We start from the raw sequence: 19,490 nt of genomic DNA, 5'->3' as shown, positions 1-19,490 counted from the left end.
CATCTCATCAATACGTCTTTGAATGGTATTGTCACTTAGTGGGAGAACTTTCAACACAGGCTCCGGGGCACGTTGCAGGACTGTGCTGACCACCTCTCTTATCGCAGGCAATATGAGATCCTCACCAATAGCATGGTGTTTGCCTGCCTTTGTAATTAGCTGAGACAAATTATATGTTGCTTGTAAGCCTTCATCAGCTTGATCGACGTTGGCTGCAAATATCGGTTTAACTGATTTTGATTTCTGAAAACTTATCTTTAGAGTTTTGAAGTATGCCAGATCTTTGTCAGATCTGTCGTGATGAATCTTCTTCATATGGGATTTGCGGGCTAGGAAAGAAAGTTCTTAGTTATAAATAGTATTGTAAACTATACTTAAGCTATCAATTTTTGTTTTTATTTTTTAATGTGTTTTTTTCCCCTTCATCATGTTTTATGTTGTATGTCATGAAAATTTCACACCGCCCCCTTCGCGCCCACCACCGCCCCCCAATCGCCCAATTTCGCCACAGCGCCCCCCAAACTCTCGCGCCCACTTTGAAAACCACTGGTCTGGTGGATAGGCTCTCAGACTCATAACCGAATGGTCATGGGTTCGAATCCCGACAGGGGCCCAATGTTATGTCCCAGGAAATGGCTCTTTATACGAATTTTCCTCACTTCACTCGGGTGGGAATGGAAATCCAGCTAAAGACACTCAGACAGTGAAAGATCTTGTCAGTTTGTTTATTGTTAGCGTTTCAGTGTGTGCAATCCACAGCTTGCACTGTATGACTGTATGCTTCTACGAGAAGCCGAGAACGTTTCTGACCCACGTGTTGTAGGATCTGCTGGTGTAACGCTGTCGAGCTTGGATTTATGTGGTCTATGTAAATGCAATCATTGTTTATGGAAGGATGTATCCCACTTTGACATAGCGTGAGTTCGCTTTCACTAACACAATAGAAGCAGCCCACTTCCTGAATGATCTAATTGTGTCCATACCATGTTGCAAACCATTTACTCACATGCACTACGTGACACGTCCTTATCTCCCCTTCTTCTTTTTTATGTTTGTTACTCTCTTGTAACACCTCTAATCTCCTGGCGCTCATATGACCTTAAGCAGTTGCAAGCGCCGTAAAACCTCTACTAAAACTAAAATTTAAAAAGTGAAGATGGTGGACGAAACGCGGGTAGGGTTGTGAGATATAGATACTTTCCCAACTACAATGGGCGCAACTCCCCTGCTGGTGGTGTGCTTCTCTTAGACAACAGTCTGTCGGTTTGAGGGACAGCTTTTTTTCTCCAAACTTGACATGATATCCTCTGTCCATCTCCCTTTAAAATGCATGTTACCAGTCTGTCAACTGAGGGTCCTGACTGGACAAAACATTGACCCCTGAAACATAGTGTGGGGTGGAAGTCAACTTGAGCCCTCCTTTCAGAGCTTACTTGACATGCAACGCACATCTGAGGTTTCCACTCTCTGTGGGGCCACATGTGGCTCATCTTGATGCCATGTGAGGAAGATGCTTTTTTAACGTATTTTAACAGGGGAGGGGTTGTGGCTCTAACTGTAATTGACCTCAGCCGAACACTTCTTTTGAAATGACTTTGTTGGGTGTCTTTATGGCATTGATGAACTCACTTGCTGCGCTTTGGCAAGCAGATGAATATTATTACAGTACAGTCGAAAATTCCCACCTCTTTACTAACCCCACAGCATTCAAAGTGATGCCATATTCAGACAGTACTCGAGTATGTACCTTTTTGACAGTAAGGTGCATTTGAGGTTTATTTCATAAATACATTATATACAAGTATCTTTGTGCTTGTTATGGATATATCTGTCATTATCCAGAATTCGAAAGGAACAGCACATAGAAAAAAAAAAGTCAGTATCCACAGTTGCATAGATCTTTTTGGCTGTCATTTGGAAAGTGGCCTTTATGATATCTTATATTATAGTTATACGAGGCTTTAAAAAAGACAAGTCTGTGTACAAGTACGAGACGTGCTTGACAAATGTCCTGGGATACATTTATAATTACAGAAAATTATCAACAGAAATTTTAATTTGGCAAATTCTAATTTACCTGAGGCAGCATTTCAGATAATCATTACTGTGAAATGTGAAGCGCAAAGAGACTTGATTCTGCTTGTATGGAGAGCCATAAGCTTCGCTGCAGCTGCAGTCTCTTTGGACAGCGGTGCACACAAACATTTTATAAATCTTGAATGCCTCACGTTTCTTTTTGTGTCTCTTTCTTTCATTCACTTTGCTTATCTTACAATGGCATTTAGATTTTCATTCATCCAAATACTAACTCTCTCATATTGTATTTATATTACATTTATACACTTTGTAACAAAAAGCTTCTCTTCTCGTCAGCCATCTTACTATGTACAAATTGTAATACATGAATGCATAGTGTTGTTAATGATAATAATACATGTAGAAAAAAAGTAATAATATTCAGTTATTTATCTGTGATGATGATGATGAAGGTAACAATGATATTATGGGGGCTCTCATGGTCTAGAAGTACGGTGTTCGCCTCTCATTCAAAAGGTGTCGGGTTTGAAAACTGGCAGCGAAGAAAAAAAATTGTTCCTTAAAACTTTCTCCTTTCACCTCCTTTTCTGTTCTCTAGTCATCATCCTTCATCTACTTTCATCTCCACTTTCTGCGCCGCCCCCCCCCCCCCCCCAACTGGGCTCCTCTCTCCTTTACTACTGACTTTTTCTGCTGCTGCTCTAGTCTCCTTCTCACTGCTGATGCTGTCTTTCAGTCAAATCCCTGTCCGTTGGGTAAGTAAGGTCCAACACCTTTGACTTAGCCACCTCGGAGAAGGGCTCAAAAATCTCCGAGACCTTTGTGTGTGCAAGTTGCGCACATCATCAAGATCCATTGGTGTTCCTAAAATCGATGAGTAGGATTCGGCCGGACAAAATAAAAAAAAAAAAAAAAAATCAATTACTACCAAAACGGAAAAATACTGTAGTCAGTATGAAATTATAAGATACCTTCGAAATCGAAATATGGCTGTCTGGAGACAACGAGCCGTACATTATTAAGTTATGTTGGAAAAATGGTCCCCCCCCCCCCCCACACACACACACACGTACGTAAAAATCAATTGCACTGCAGGTTGAAGAACCAGCTGTCGATTACCCTTGAGAACTAGCAGGACAGTTCAAAGGAGATAATATACACATGTAAAAAATAGAAAGCCAACTAACTAGGACTCAGGGGGAGAGGAAAAGGGTGGGGGGGGGGGGGTATTCCGACAAACACCATGAAGGGTGGAGCTTTTCCAAGCTCGTTCCAGATGAACGCCCAACTTCCACCGAAGGTAAAACTATGCCATTTTGCACGATGCTCTCCTTGTTTGACACCAGGGCATGGTTTGTAAAAAGTAAAATACAGTCAAACCTGTCAAATCTGTATGAGGCAATCACCTGTCCCCGCAGAATTATGCAAATTTAGATCGCCAAATTATGCAAAAATTATGCAAATTACCGTAATGCCATTCACGACATGTTTTGCACTTTTTCAACAAGAATTTTCATGTTTTCTGTACAGAAAAATTGAAAACAGAACATATCAGTATCAGTATTTTTTGTGTTTTTGGAAAGAAAACAATACCCATCAGTCAGAAAAAACCCCAAAATATGATCTCTTTTACTTTCAGCTGTAGATCTATAGAGGAAAGAGAAATGTAAAAAAAAAAAACGTCTTGATCTCTGATGCTCGCACATCACGAAATCCGGGGACACCTCAGACATGAGAACAACTTTTGATGGATTAAAAAAATCGAAGATGCTCAAGGAACAAAATCCCTGATTATCACCTACTAAGACGGCCACTTCACATTTTCTGCTTTGCGGTGTTTTTTTTGTTGTTGTTTTTTGGTGGGGGTCTTTTTTTTAAAAACATTATAATGACAATGTGTAAGACGTCCACCAGTCTAAGTCTAAAACAACCGCCTTTCTCCTCGACAATGGGCGCCCGTCTTAGACAATTTCGACTGTATCAGCTCCCTTTGTTTTTGCGCATCAAGTCAACCACAACTAGCTTTTTTCTATTGCTGCAAGACATATCTGCATCTACACAGTGACACCTCCCCCCCAACCCCCCCCCCCCCCCCCCACACACAAACACCCACAATGACCGTGGATGTATTGTAATGTGAGCAATGACGGGTTATATTTTACTTTTACCGGGTTTATCATGTCTGTCCCTGCGGTTTTATGTAAAAACATTTATGAAATTATGCAAACAGAGCCCAAAAAATGCGAAATTATGCGATTCTGTTAATTTTTAACAAAGAATGATAACGGAAAATAATCAGAAATAATGCAAAAAAAGGATCAAATATTGCTAAATTATGCGGGGTACATAAAACCACGGGGACAATCAAGTAGGGTTCCCCTCCTCTGTGACAAAGATCCGTACATGTCATGTGGTACACGACAGCTCACACTGAGAAAACGGGTACATGTAATATCTTTGGACGTTGGTTCAGTCCGAGGCATAGATCCAGCTTCTCAGTTGATAGTGCTGTCCATAATTGAAAGGTCCTTGTCACTCTTTTTCCTGAGGGACACGTATAGTATAGAAAATACAATCTTGTCAACAATTTTTATTTTTCCTATATAGCATAATAGAAAAAAATACTTGTTTTTACGCCCCGTCGACACAATTAGATAATTTGGCGTCGGTGGCCTAGTGATTAGGCTCTCGGACTCGCAACCGTAAGGTCGTGGGTTCGAATCCCGTCAGGGGCCCGACGTTGTGTCCTTGGGAAAGGCACTTTGCACAAATTTTCCTCACTTCACCCAGGTGGAAATGGGTACCCGGCTATAGACAGTGAAAGGTCTTGTCAGTTTGATAGTGTTTGAGCGCGTGAAATCCGCAGCTTGCACTGTATGCTTCCTCCGAAGCTGAGAATGTTTCTGAGTGTTCTCAGAGGGTCTGCTGGGGTAATAATAGTTGTAAAGCGCATAGAGCATGCTCTTGAGCATGGATATGCGCTATATAAATGCAGTTATTATTATTATTAATTTAGGAGGCGCGGGGCTTCCAACCCTGCCAGTTAGACTAGTTAGAGCGAACCAAGGCTGAGAGGGATACAACAACCCACTAAAAAGACCGAGATACTAGATTTTAAAAATTTCTCAACTGGGGAATCGATATCAGGTCCCCTGCGTGTGACAGCGAAGAGCCTTACCGCTGCACCACACACGTCGGTAACAATAAGTAAATGAGGCATCGTGGTGAAATCAGGTGCTCGTCAAAATAATGAAATCAAAGAAATTGGCATTTTTATGACCGTTGGGCAATTTTCGTTTCTAATTTTCTTCTTTTTTTTTTTTTTTTGCTCAACACCTTTTATATCCATTTTAAAACACATTTCTGTGTTGATTTGACTTACAAACATTGACAAAGGCACAAAAATTCCGTCAATTTTCAGATTTCCAAGGACTCTCAAGCTATTTAAATTACCAAACTTTGGCGGCCATTTTTTCGCTAATTTCACCTCTGAAACCAGGCGACCCTGACCTCCTTCAATTGCAAATATTTTGGCTTCTATTCAACATAGACGGATATTTTATCACCAAGAGCAAGGCAAACGAATATGTTTTGAGATTGTATCAATAACTCCATGTGCCGAAACATTGACGAGCGCCTGATTCCACCTCGTCACGACACTTTATTTTTCCTTGAGATAATTAGAAGAAGTGTTGGCCAAAACCCATAATAACTGTCTCCAAGAATCAGCCATGCCATTCATAAACTAGGGGAACTTCTTTAAGTATTTATCTTATAAAACCATAGAGAAGCTGCAATAAAACGACAACAACAACAAATGACTGCAACAGAGGCATAGCCAATACCCCTCCCCCCCACCCCACCGTAGGCCTATCCCCCAAATAAACAGATCAATGCGTAAAGTGTAGAATGGAGTAAATACAATAACGCGTGAAAACTAAGCCAGAAAAAATGCCAATTGCCTTTTTATAAAATTGTTTATGCCTCTTTTATAAACCTGGTAAACTTCAAGTTTTATCCGTCGTTGCTGGAAATCTGAAGATTGTTGGCCTTCTTCTATCATTTACTTAATATAGAAAGCATCTATTTGAAGGGCTGCGAGAAAAACAAAACTCAGGACCGACGCTGATTCGAAATCTTAAACTTCTTCAAGCTAGTCAATTAAATCCTCAATGAACTGCGCAGTGAGACAAGGGTGTGTGTTATCACCGCTACTATTCATAATATTCAGGGACAAAATTACAAAAGAAGTAGACCCCAACTCGATAGACCTGAGTGAGAAGCTATTTACGGACGATCAAAGCCTTGCATATGAGAAAGAAGAACAACTTCAAGGGCACACAGACAGGCGGAATACACAATGTGAAAAGCTCAACATGAAGATCAGTAAAAGCAAAACGGAGAAGATGAGAATTAGCAGAACATCTGGCAACCTTAACATCAGCATTGACGGAAATCCGCTGAAACAAGTCAGCGAGTTCAAGTATCTCGGTAGTACAAGTATCTTTTCGGAAGACGGACGTCTCAACTGAGAAGTTGAGATGAGAGTACAAAAGGCTAACAGCGTCAACTACCAGCTTGCATCACTCCTCAAACATCCCAACATCCCCACTGAGACCAAAGCCAAACTCATTAACTCTATCTTCATCCCCACCTTGACCCACCAGTGCCAGACAAAGACATGGATCATGATCAAAAGTCTGGAACGTGGGATAACCACCTGCGAGATTAGATGTCTAAGTACAGCCGTCAGCAAAGCCAGACAGGACATGGCCAGAAACAACAAGATTAGAGAAATGATAGGAACAACACCTGTCCTCCACTTCATTCGAAGGCAAACAATCAGATGGACATCTCACACTTATGGCACCTCACCAGCTTCCCAGTAAAGCATGCTACAGAAAAGTATCAGGGTACAAGGCAAGAAGAAGATTAAAAAAGACCCGGATACAGAGTGTGAAGGATACCCTGAGAACCTACAATATCCCACCCAGCCAGGCCATCAAACTTGCCCGAGACATGGAGCTCTTTCACCCCTCTCTAGAGGTCCAAGAGGATCTCAGTTTTGGAAAAAAACAACAATACAATTTTAATTGAACACCATTTTTTACGAATGTTTATGGAAAAGATTTCAAAGTTGCAATCTACAATTTTAAAACAAATGGGGAGTCCTTATTTTTGCTTTAAACGGCTGTTACAGCTGCTGCTGATCGTCATGTTGTCCGACGTAAATATGTATAAAAAATACACTCTTTTGGCTGAAAACAACCTGTATGGACGATGCATGTTCTCACGAAATCGAAAACACGGCGACAGTTGATTCATTTTAGCGGACCTACTTTAAGGCAAAATAATAATATTGGTTCTTTCTAGCATCTGCGTTTGTTGCCATCTTTTTTGTTCAAAAGTTGCCAAAAGTTGCCACAAAAATGGCAAAAGTTGCCAAAAAAGTTGCCATTAATTTTCAAGCTTTCAACTCTCTGTGACGACGTATAGCAATATGTTGATAGAGAAAACTTATCTAAAACACCAGACATTTTTATGCTCTGTTTTCAGCATCCAGAATATCATTTGTAGCCACACAAAGTGTAAAAACTTGAAAAATAAAGGTTTCACAATAGAATGAAATCAAAATTAAAACAGCAAAATTTAACAAATAAGGGCGTGTGTCAACCCATCCATAGACTGGCCGTTTTAACCCTAAAGGCGTGTAATTCAAGAAAAAAGTACAGGATCTGACATTTAGACCATGGAATCCCACACAAGGGGGCCTGCCACTTGCCAGTGTCAGTATTCGGTTTTGGTAGAGACACGCTCTAACATAACACTTTGAAGAAAAAAAGGTAGGAAGAACATTACGCTATAGGCCTATAAATGAGAATTTAAGCCAGTTATCTAACAATCTCCATGTTGGGTCTTGTTCTTACCGTTTCATTGCTTCCGCTTCCTCAATTGTTCCCGGAAGTCTCTTGCCCTTCGTCTCTGGCAGGAGCAAGGAGAGAAATCCGGCAATGACAGCCGATCCTCCAAATATCAGAAGGGGTAAAACTTTGCCAAGCTTGCCTCCGATAATGAAGTTCTGAAGCAGACACAATACCAAGGAAATTACAGCATAATGAAAGTAAGGGATTGTTCGATTAGTTATAGCAGATCGGTATTGAAGTTTTTTTTTCTACTTTCCAGTAGTTACACGCCAGATTGGAGTTTTAAAGTTAAAGGTAATACATGTATCCCATACTTTGTGCACACATGCACATGTTCGACTAAGATCTACACGTGAGCAAAAATTATACGGAGGTTTGCTTGCACAATTTTCGACTTTGACATTATACACTGAGTTTAAAATTTTAAAATTCCATCTGTAATATGCTTTAGTTAGAAATGGGACCCGTGAACTTAGGACGTTTTTAAGTCGGTCCGGGGGTGTTTTATTGATGAGCTGATCCGCAAACCTAGGGCTCAGCTGCCTCTCTGGTTGGATGGCAGTAATACTCTGTAATCTCTTGTCAAGGGATGGCATCTTTATTTCTAATGTTGACAACGGCACCTATCTCTCATACGTTTAAGAAATTGGACTTATTTTTCCCAAAAATGATCTAATTCAATACTATGCAAACCCCCCCCCCCCCCTGCCCCCTCAATTTGAACACAAAGATATTAACTGAAATACAAGGTTTTTAAAAAAAAATTATGAATCCTAGAATCTATAAAAGGTGCCTTAATCACCTTGGCTTGCGATATCCCTCTGCTATGCCGATCACCCGATGGAGGGTTCAATTACTGATTGATTTGATAAGAAAGAAGACAAAAATAGATCAACGAGTCCTCCTGTGTGGAGCCCCCTTCAGGCATGACCAATTTCAGTCCAGTGAGGCGTTACTCTTTTACACACACACACACACACACACACACACACACACACACACACACACACACACACACACACAAACACAAACAACCATACACACATACACACACATACGCACACACATATATATATATAATTCTAAGTTAACACCATGCTTTCCCGACATTACATTTCGAACGGGCCAACTTACGAAGTTCGCAATGAAAGGGGAGATAATCGAGCCGATCCTGCCCATGAAGGAGCAGCCTCCCAGGCCGGAGTTCCTGACGACAGTGGGCAGCACCTCCACGGTGAACACGTACACCACGGCGAAGCAGACGGTCACACCAAACTTGCCCACGTTGGAGAGCACCACGTTTACCCACACCACGTCTGAGGACAGGTGCGGTTTCTAAAATATTATTATATTTTGGGTTATGTGTACAATTGGTCACTTTTAAGGACAAGCAGGATAACCCAGATTTCAAGGGTTTCCAAAAATCTTGACCTACACCAAAAGTGGGCATTGCCCTACCTATAGGAGAAGTTTGGTTTCATTTGTTTGGTTATAGAAAAAACTCCCCTTGTCTTTTATAGAGACTGAACAAGGGTCCAAAAACTTTGCCTTCGATTTTCTCAAAACAGCATTTTTCTGAATAGCCCCCTTGCGCTTAAAAACGACTAATTAAGGCTGTGCATAAAAAACAAACAAACAGAAAAAACAAAACAACCCCCCTCCCTCTCAACCAAAGCAAAACAAAGCAAAGCAAACCAAAACACCCCCACCCCCAACAAACTAACAAAAATAAACAAACTAACAAAAACAAATTAACAAAAAAATAACAACACACGCACACAAAACAACAAAACAAAACACATATAAAACCAATTAAATGTCGTGAGTTTCCCAGTTACGTTTATCTCTTCTCTAGTAAGAAAATCAAATGAATGGCAAATCTTCCTCACCTGTGCCTATGAGGAAAGGGACTGCTGTTGCCAAGCATGCACACCCGCTGAGCAGCAGACAGCTGCAGTAGAGCAACTTCCGGCCGGCCCAGTCTAGTGCAACAATGCATAGTATGTAGGCTGCCAGTTCCATGCAAGTTACAATGAGAAAGTTCATGAAGAGGTCTCCTTCGATGATAGCTCCTACGTTGAGGGTCAGTCCATAGTATACCATGGAGCATACAGCCCTGTAGTGGTGAAGATTACCACACCACAATACAGCATGTATTTATGATTTATATAAATTTTGATGTGAAGAAATTACGCCAAAAAAGTACATGAAAAAATGTTTTTCAAAACACCAATACCACTCCCTTCCCCCTCAAACAAACAAAACAAAACAAAAGCAGAAAAAACAGTATAAAAAATGAGAAAATGACAACAGCTACTCTTCTTCAGAGTAGCCTTTAGGAGAGATGTATCCATTTCATATTGCAGAGCCACCCCCCCCCCCCCCCCCCAACAACACACACACGCATCCGGCAGAAGATATTCGGAGACGTCTCCGGCGAGCACCCAGGAACTATTCAGAGACGCACTCAGGCACACAGATGCACTGCTTTGGGGGGTCAGACTGCGTACCGTTTGCTGCTGATCACACGTAGCCACTAAAACTGTCGCAAATCAATTATTTTCAAGAAAATTTCAAACCTAACAGCAAAATATCAAATTATGGGTTAAACCCCTTAGATTTTTTTTTTACTTGGTCTAGAGGCACAAAGCAGTTTGACTGGTCTATCTCCGTCGGAGACGTCTCCGAATAGATACTGCGCACGCACCCACTTACCAGTTTAAGCACAATATGAGGAGTCGCATGACCATGACTCGGGACTTGAAGATACGTCGCACATTGCTGCTCCCGGCTTGGCTCAAGTCTGTGGTCTCAGCCTCCGAAGCCACGCTGTGTTCACAAAGAGACGAAATCTGCTCCTTGTCCAGAGAACTTGCAGCACCGTTCGCGACCGCCATATTGAATATGATCTTTCCAGCTTCCTCAACACGTCCTTTACTTAGAAGCCATCTTGGGGATTCTGGGATGAGCCTGGGAGGGAATGAGGAGCGCATGTGATGATCATGCATCTTACAGTAAGTTTTTTGTTGTATTTTATTAGCTGCACCTAAACAATTTCATATACTTTACTATTTTTTCTAGGCCTACTCTGTTACAAAACCAAAATAAACCAAACCAAACCTTTAAAAAACCAAACACCCCCCCCCCTAAAAAAAACAACTCTCAACAACAAACAAACAAACAGACAAAAAAAAAAATAGCAACAAGAGCAAACCCAGAACGAAAACAAAATAAAAAAGGGATATGTCCCCATCTGACCAATTTTCCTCCCTCTGAAATTACCAGCTGATTAATGTCTTTATAGCGTTTTAAGTCGTTCAGTGTAGAATGGGCTCTCTAGTGAAAGTTTTGAGTAAACTGTTTTACTATTCGCTTTGAACCTGTTTCCTTTGTGACTTGCACAGCCCAGTCGTCTTCTGAGTTAGATCCGTCCAAGCTTATATAACTGGTTACTGTATTCTAGTAATTGTTCAAATATGCACCCAGGACAGCAATAAAATTATGGCCAAACCAAGTATAAAATATTCATTTATATGGAGACAGTTATTCCGGACCCCTGATAATCCAAGACACAAAAAAGCACCTGTGACTTTAAATGTTTAACACAATATTATGTCAACTATCCGAATGTTACATGAATACAAAACAGACATTAATAAGAACAAAGGTTCACTTGATGCATCATTTCATTTCAATTAACAGTTAAAGAATCCCTTTCCCTGATCTGGAATACGTCCAGAAAGACATTTTCTTGTTTGGAAACTTGCAATAAATGTAGACCGAAATCTCGAAACGAGGAGGTTATGCAGGACTAGATTTTAAAACAACATCTTTCTGAAACTCTATAAATTGCATGCTTTAACTCAAGCCTTCTTCTGCTTTGAAAGTTTTAAGACATTGACAGCATAAACGGCCCGTAAATTCTATATTTATTGATGAAATCAAAACTTAAATGCTTATTTATGGCAACTTAAAAGTCGAATAAGATGAGCCGTTACAACTTACCAGTAGTAGGACAGAAATAGAATAGTTGGGGAGGACATTATGAGTTGCAAAGTCCACCAGTCTCGGACAAAGTAAGCCATCAGCGTGATGAGGAACATGCCAATGACCCATCCCACCATTGTCAACATCCCAGCCATAGCTCTTTTTGCAGGCCCTAAGAGCTCCATGCCTGAGGTATAAGAATAGCGTGTATGATGGTAAGGGTGAACGAGGGTGCGCGTTGTGTCCTTTTGCGCACGCGTTATGTGTGTGTGTGTGTGTGTGTGTGTGTGTGTGTGTGTGTGTGTGTGTGTGTGTGTGTGTGTGTGTGTGTGTGTGTGTGTGTGCCCGCGTGCGAGTGGGCGCCAATGCGTGTGTGTCTAGGCTGAAACATAAATCTTTAAAATTTAATGTTTCCTTTGAATGCTGTATCCGAAAAACGCACCCGTGCTTACACATAATGCATATTTAATAATAAAAGGAGGTTGCACATTTTAAACCATGAGTTTTAAACACATTTCTAAAAAGTTCACATTGTAAATAAAAAATGTGTCAAAAATAATGACGGGCTCACCATCAAATAGGCCCAACGTAAATTATTCACTTACACCATGTAAATCCAATCATGAAGAAGGCGAATCCAACAGCGCATTCTAGGAACCTCAAAATGAGCAGATGAACAACGGAAGTGACAAGAGCCAGGCAGAAGCCTCCAATGGCATGTAGGAAGATGAAAACCAACATGGCCGCTTTGCGTCCGAACCTGTCGAGTTTAATTTCATGTAATTACTTGCTATTTCCGTGATAGAAATGTGAAATCTGATTCCACTGCTATAAATCTTGTCTAAACATAGACTGTTTCATCTTTCAAAGCCAGGTTTAAAAAAGATATAGTACGAAAACTACGTGCAATTAGGTGAGCTTGAGTCCTCATTTATTTATCTTTGCCAGTTCTGGATACAGGACGAAAACAAGGTTTCTGACATGGACAATTAAAATTCGATCCTTAAACGAGCTTAGAATGTCATGTTGTAGGGACCAGATTTCGATTGATTAAAAGATTTTGAAAATCAACGATTTTTTCCCGATACCATGAACAGGTACTTTATGAAATGACTGGCATCAATGGGAATATAAAATACACCCATTGAAAACTCTGTCCTTTGACATCAAAATTTACGCGAAATGCGAAAGTGATACACGAAGCTCGTTTTTTTTTTGGTCATAGACCAAGGTGCAAAAGTGGCTATCTATTTCGACCCAACCCCCACCGGGGACCACCACATTTAGGGGAAAGCTTTGCAGAACGTCTACATGGTATTCCATTTCAACGAATCCTCTACGATTTTGCTCCCACTCTCCTACGGGATATGTGAAAGCGGTCTATATCTACGTTGCACATTTTGATGTCCTCCATTATCAATTATTATACACTCTGCTACAAGGTGCTTATACCAACTTTGATTGAGCCCCCCCCCCCCCAACCCATTTCTGTGTGAGTTTAAGTTAAGTTTAAAGTTCGGACAGACACAAAGAGGCCATCTCGAAGAAGTAGTTGACTTAATGAGGTAGGAGGGGGGGGGGGGGGCTGTTGTTTGGCTTGTGTGAATCCTTGATTGACAGACCACTGAGAAACACCAAAGATTTGATAGGAACAGAAAAAAAGACATCACACCCAGACCAAACTGTCACGATGTATGAATGGTTCCCCGTATACGGGAGAGTTGTGTCTCCTATCCCCACCCCACCCCATCCCACCATCCGCCCCCTGTTGATCGGACGCTCGGTGCTTATGGATCCGAAGCATATTTCCTTCTTTAATTAAAAGAGAAACTCCACAAATACTTTTTTTTGTAGAAAAGACACAAACGACTCAGGTTCAAGAATGTCTGACATGGGGATTCGAATCAGGGTCATCTGCATCATGAACTAGTATAATACCAACTGAGCTGACGAAGCCCCCCGAAATGACACTAATTGTACCCATAATATTATATTATGTGTAATAGGTTTTCAACCCTTAATACCGTAACAAAAAGCGTAGACAACAACATGTTTTTACTGCCCGAGAAAATGGAATGTCTGACCTGTCCCCCATCAGACCACCGACCACAGAACCAAACATCAAGCCAGCCATGCCCAGCATGTTCACGTGAGTACTCAGGATCTGCCGACCGCACACCAGGTTCAGCTGGAGAAAACACAAGCACAACTTTTCATTGATTTTTTTGTTCCACTCAGCTCCCGACTAGAGGAGATTAAAATCATTTTGATAACGATTAATTACACAATGGAATTTTGGGAGTTTTTTTTCCCTTCTGTAAAAAGTAGTTTCAGTCACGAGTCTGAACAAAGAGCTGGATAGAAGGCATTGTAAGTACAGTGAAAAACACCATCCTTTCAAAGAATACAATTTAATTGTGATGCACACGTGGGACATAGCCAGCGGGAGAGATGAACCCTCTTGTTGCTATAAGAGTGGGCTCTTTTTTATCACATTCCTTCCCCCATTACCACCAGACAGCTCCGTGTTCCACCAGGAGTGTCATCACCCCAAAGAAGAAATATTTAGTACATACTAGAGTTCTTGGCAATGATGTCTCCCACGTAAACGAACGGGAGCTGCGTGTGCCCACTCTGAGATGCTGAACCCCAAGGGCGAGACATGTCTCGGCGGTCTACTAGTAAGGCTCCTTTGTCTGACACGTGTAATGTCACTTCTGTGAGCTCTAGTATTATATAACCTCTTTGCATCACACTCAGTTAATACCGACACTCCATTCCCCTACCGCCCACTTGCACAGGTGGCTGCGAACTTGGCTTACAGGTGGAAATGAGAGATCAGAATCTGAGTAAAAGTATGCAGATTACTTTCGAACTTTTAAAATATTTTTCTTTGTTTTTTATAATAATAATTATTACAATAATAGTTATTTCGCCTCCGAAATGACGCATTACGATTCTGGATTATAAGCAAGTCTGAAACCCCATAAGGAGCGACTGGGAAGAGGGACAGAGACCTTGGATGTACTCACTATAGGTAAAGTTGCACCCCAGCTAGGATACACAGCTTTGATTTACCCCCGAAAAACCCAAAATATTGAAGTGAGGTATTTATATCTCATTTCCGTCTTTCGTACTTTCATTATTTCCCACGGGTTAATTTATTGTGCATTAGGCTACAAACTGAATCTACAAAGTAGAAGTTTGATGTTCAAACCAGAATGGGGTCTGCATTCTTTTTCTTGTCCTTATTGGAGCCACCCCCTCCCTTTTTGAGTCTTTCTGAGATCCAGGTGTCCCACCGTAATTTTTTTGGTTCGTTTTTTTTTTTGCTGTTGTTTCCCTTGTTTTATTTTGGTTGTCATTCTCATCTGGCTCACCGACCTGGGTCACATACGTTGAGGTGAAGATTTCTTGGCTGTAAACCCATGAGGTACACTCGGTCACCAGTCTGTCGTTCCCGGTGGCTGAAGGGGGAGAACTGACTCCAGACACATTCCAGGCCGCATAGACGTCACACTCGGCGTACTTACCCTCCCTTTCGTTGAATGGAATAGATTCGTTGATCAGTCTCTGGTGGAACTCGTTCTGAATCTCATACGTGTCATTTTCCAGTCCGGGGACAGCACACCTGGGAGTGCGACAATAATCTAGGTCACTTTACCCTCTAGGTCATTTCACTTCTTCTTCTTCTTCTTCTTCTTCTTCTTCTTCTTCTTCTTCTTCTTCTTCTTTTTCTTCTTTTTCTTCTTCTTCAAGTGTCTGATCTAAAACAGTCATCGGCAATTACGGTTCGCCAATCATTAACTTCTCTGCGTGGATGCTCTCAGAAAATCTAAATCATCCTGATCTTTTCCTGTCATCCAACTGTTCAAGTTCTAAAAGTAAGTTAATTATGCTTGAACTGTACAAAATTTTGTTCGACCTGCTGCAAAGGAGCAGAAAATTGATGTGAGATATCAATTTATGGGGAGCAAAAAAAAAAATTCTAGATGAGCTTGTGGATGCATAACTTTTGGTATTTTATTTAATGAAGTTATGAACAAATGAAAAGGAATGCAGTTAAATGAAGAAAAGATAATAAATCAATTCAGCCAGAATGAATAAAAGCGTAAACAAATCCACAACTGGGAAGATAATTAAACATGTACCTGGTTGAATGGTTGAATGAATGGATAAATGAAAGCATTAAAGGGTGATTTTTCCTTACACCGTTGTACCGGAGACATCCGATCTCCGGTTGTACTACGCAGCGTAAGATTATCTTTCACACTATACAAAGAGATGATCGCAGCATAAAAAGACACCACCCCAAAAACAACAACAACAACAAAACAACAACAACAACAACAAAAAACAAGAACAAACAAACAAACAAACAAACAAACAAACAACAACAACCACAAAACCAGCAGATAATTTATCCAAATTAAAAAAAAGGATGAAGGCAGGTTTGGGTTCTAAGCGATAGAGACACCCGCTACTTCTAAAAAAAACTTATTGCAGAGGAAGCAACTCTGCCATCCAAAGGTCGAGCAACGTTACTGCACATTTTCTGATTTTTAGAAAAATGCCAACAACTTTTGACGCTTAGCCTGAGTAAAGTTATGAATGCTTCTAAACATGGCTGTGCTTGGAAGATAATTCGTCACTTTGCTATCGAAATTAGATTGAGACCAGTCACTTGTGTAGCTTTTCCATTTTGAAAGCTACAGTGGATGGATGTAGATACGTCCTTCTGCCTTTAATACAAGAAAAATATGGGCAATAGTATAGCAAGCAAACCAACACGACCCCCCCCCCACCTTCAATCTTCTCAGATACATCACAAGCCTAGGCTTTGAGAGGGCAGAATAATTGTTTTGGTTCAGTGACGTCGAACAGATGGGAAATCAAATTTCGAATCCCAGATCCGGTTGGTTTATTAAATTTGCCTAGACTTTACTTGACCTTCTTTTTCTTCCTAGTCTAGAGTCCCAGGGCAAGACGAAACATTCCACCTCTGACATTTAAGTAATTACTTAAGCTAAGCCGACAGCCATAGGGCCCACTGAGGACCAACTGTATCAGGCGCACAGAGGAAAAACCCAGAGAAATTATGAAACAGGATGCTATCAAAGAGGCTCTTCCTTTTTTCTTACCATGAAACCCAAACAATGATTTATTGTTTTTTTTTTTCAAGTACAGGAAACAGTTAGTGTTCACTGTAATCTTTCTCACTTTCTGTCCATCTCATTTCGTCGTTCCAAAGGCAGCCCAGTTTTGCCCGACTTGTAAATGTTAACTTTAAACACTTTACGGTCACTTGCTGCAATAATGCAACGGTGAAAAATGATCCGGTCATTTGACGTAGTTCTGCGACATGCCCGAAAAGTCTGTTGCAGTCACTCTCCTGGCTGGGTGACCAATTGGGGTATTTTGTACTGTTGGCTGTGAGACTGCAAAAGTGTCACAACACAGTGAAATCGGGCGCTCTTCCGTTTATGGGCATATGGGGTTATCGGTATCATCTTGAAGCTTCTTCATTTGTCTTACATTAAAGGTTAATGAAAAAATGCCCACCTTGAATAGAAGACGAGACATTTTCAATCGAAGGATGTAGGGGTTGCCGAAATTGCAAATTTAGCTTTTTTGTGTGCCATTGACCAACATAAGCAGTGGCGGTGGGTAGTGAAGGGCTCACGGGCTTGAGCCCCCCTCCCCACCCCCCAACTCTATCCCAAAGCAAATGAAAATAATGAAAAAAGCAGTTGAAACCGTTATGACTGCACGCAATGAACACAGAGTGATCAACTTGACGGCTTGCTGGTTTATCCAATCACTGTTGCCAACGCTTACAACTATAGTATCCTAACAACCAATCAAATGTCTTTAGGGCTCAGCAAAGATGAGCCGGTTCCCACCGTCCCTCGTAAATGAAACTTTTGTTGTAAAAAAGGTAGGAGACTTGAAAAAAATAACACTGCTCAGCGGGCTCACGCTGTCCTAGCCCTGACAATGGGGTGAAAGTTTACGACACACTTTCCCCCAGTGACACAGTTACCTACGCTCCCATTGGCCCTTTGTTAGGCGCTGTCTACTTTCCTCGACTACACGGCCTAATCCAGCTCGTGGAGTGCTGTGTATGCATGTTTGTGTGTGTGCTGCTGAGATTTAACGGTTATTAATTACATCAAACCACTTTTGAGGCAACTTTTTCATCAGATGAAAATTAATTAGAGAAGTTTGGAGGTGAAGTGGTTTCGTCCCCAGCATCCAGAAGAATTAAAGGTGACTTTTCTCGTTTGAATGGTTCTCAAAATGCCTTGGCTCGCCGTGAGTATGGAAAAATCACCACTGTTTTGTTCTTATTGCTTGCTATTTGATGGTAAAGAAGTGAAAGCAACCTAAGCCCCACCCAAACTTTGGTCCACCCACCGCCACTGAACATAAGTATATGCATTTTTTAACGACTTAAAACATGTTAAACAAAAAAAACACACACACACAAAAACAGAGCAAAAACAAAAGCAAACAAACAGACAAAAACTCTCATACATACAAACACACAAAGCAACAACAACAATCCTCAATTATTAATCTCGGTTTCCTCGATTTCATTATTTTGACAAGCGCCTGCATTCCCCCAAGATGCCACAAACATGCAGCTGAAAAAGCAAATACGATAGAAAAGACGGTAGTATTTAAACGTGGTAGCCTACCTGAAATCTGTGCTGGCCATCGTGAAGACGGTGAGAAGTACCTGAATGCCGTGCGGACAGCACAGGAGGGTGACCAGGAACAGTGACCGCTTCTGGTATCGTCCAAATTCCCCGACCAGTTCTAACACTGTGTCGTACGACATGCTGATTCAGAAATTTAAAAAAAAATCTTATTATTAGACAGCAGCATAAGCAGCAGTAGCAGTAGCACTAGCAGCAGAAACAACAACAACAACAACAACAGCAGCAACAACAACAACAACAACAGTAATAATAATAATGATAATAATAATAATAATAATAATAATAATAATAATAATAATAATAATAATAATAATAATAATAATAATAATAATAATGATAAAGATAATAATAATAATAATAATAATAATAATTGCATTTATATAGCGCATATCCATGCTCAAGAGCTTGCTCTATGCGCTTTACAACTATTATTACCCCAGCAGACCCTCTGAGAAGACTCAGAAACATTCTCAGCTTCCGCGGAAGCATACAGTGCAAGCTGCGGATTTCACGCGCTCAAACACTATCAAACTGACAAGATCTTTCACTGTCTATAGCTGGGTACCCATTTCCACCTGGGTGAAGTGAGGAAAATTTGTGCAAAGTGCCTTTCCCAAGGACACAACGTCGGGCCCCTGACGGGATTCGAACCCCCGACCTTACGGTTGCGAGTCCGAGAGCCTAACCACTAGGCCACCGACGCCACAATGATGATGATGATGATGATGATGATGATGATGATGATGGTGATAATATGTCCGTCAATGTCTGACGATGACCAATGCACCTCGAGAGGAGACTCTCTTTTAAGCGAAAT

At 41.0% G+C, this 19,490-nt stretch overlaps 1 protein-coding gene across 1 annotated transcript; it reads right to left on the bottom strand.

Annotated features, from left to right (window-relative positions):
- Positions 1-6,620: 6,620 nt before the first annotated feature.
- On the bottom strand, positions 6,621-18,792 carry LOC101854186 (organic cation transporter protein-like). The gene is made up of 10 exons (XM_005104571.1): positions 18,650-18,792; positions 15,333-15,579; positions 14,033-14,136; positions 12,554-12,708; positions 11,967-12,135; positions 10,677-10,931; positions 9,851-10,077; positions 9,096-9,277; positions 7,976-8,116; positions 6,621-6,737 (listed from the first exon to the last, which is right to left on the bottom strand). The coding sequence occupies exons 1-10, from the start codon at positions 18,790-18,792 to the stop codon at positions 6,621-6,623; spliced, it is 1,740 nt and encodes a 579-aa protein (XP_005104628.1).
- Between the last annotated feature and the right edge of the window lie 698 nt (positions 18,793-19,490).

This window comes from Aplysia californica, unplaced genomic scaffold (assembly GCF_000002075.1).
Source record: "Aplysia californica isolate F4 #8 unplaced genomic scaffold, AplCal3.0 scaffold00425, whole genome shotgun sequence".
NCBI lineage: Eukaryota > Metazoa > Mollusca > Gastropoda > Aplysiida > Aplysiidae > Aplysia > Aplysia californica.
The sequence above is the reverse complement of the archived record's forward strand: the minus strand, read 5'-3'. Positions and strand labels throughout refer to the sequence as shown.

Excerpts from the sequence above, each read along its gene's own strand:
- LOC101854186 (XM_005104571.1), bottom strand. The coding sequence starts at position 18,792 with ATGTCGTACGACACAGTGTTAGAACTGGTCGGGGAATTTGGACGATAC. Across the intron at positions 10,932-11,966 it reads CTATTTCTGTCCTACTACTG|GCTCATCCCAGAATCCCCAA; the intron begins GTAAGTTGTAAC and ends ATTCCCTCCCAG. Across the intron at positions 9,278-9,850 it reads CCCTTTCCTCATAGGCACAG|ACGTGGTGTGGGTAAACGTG; the intron begins GTGAGGAAGATT and ends ACCTGTCCTCAG.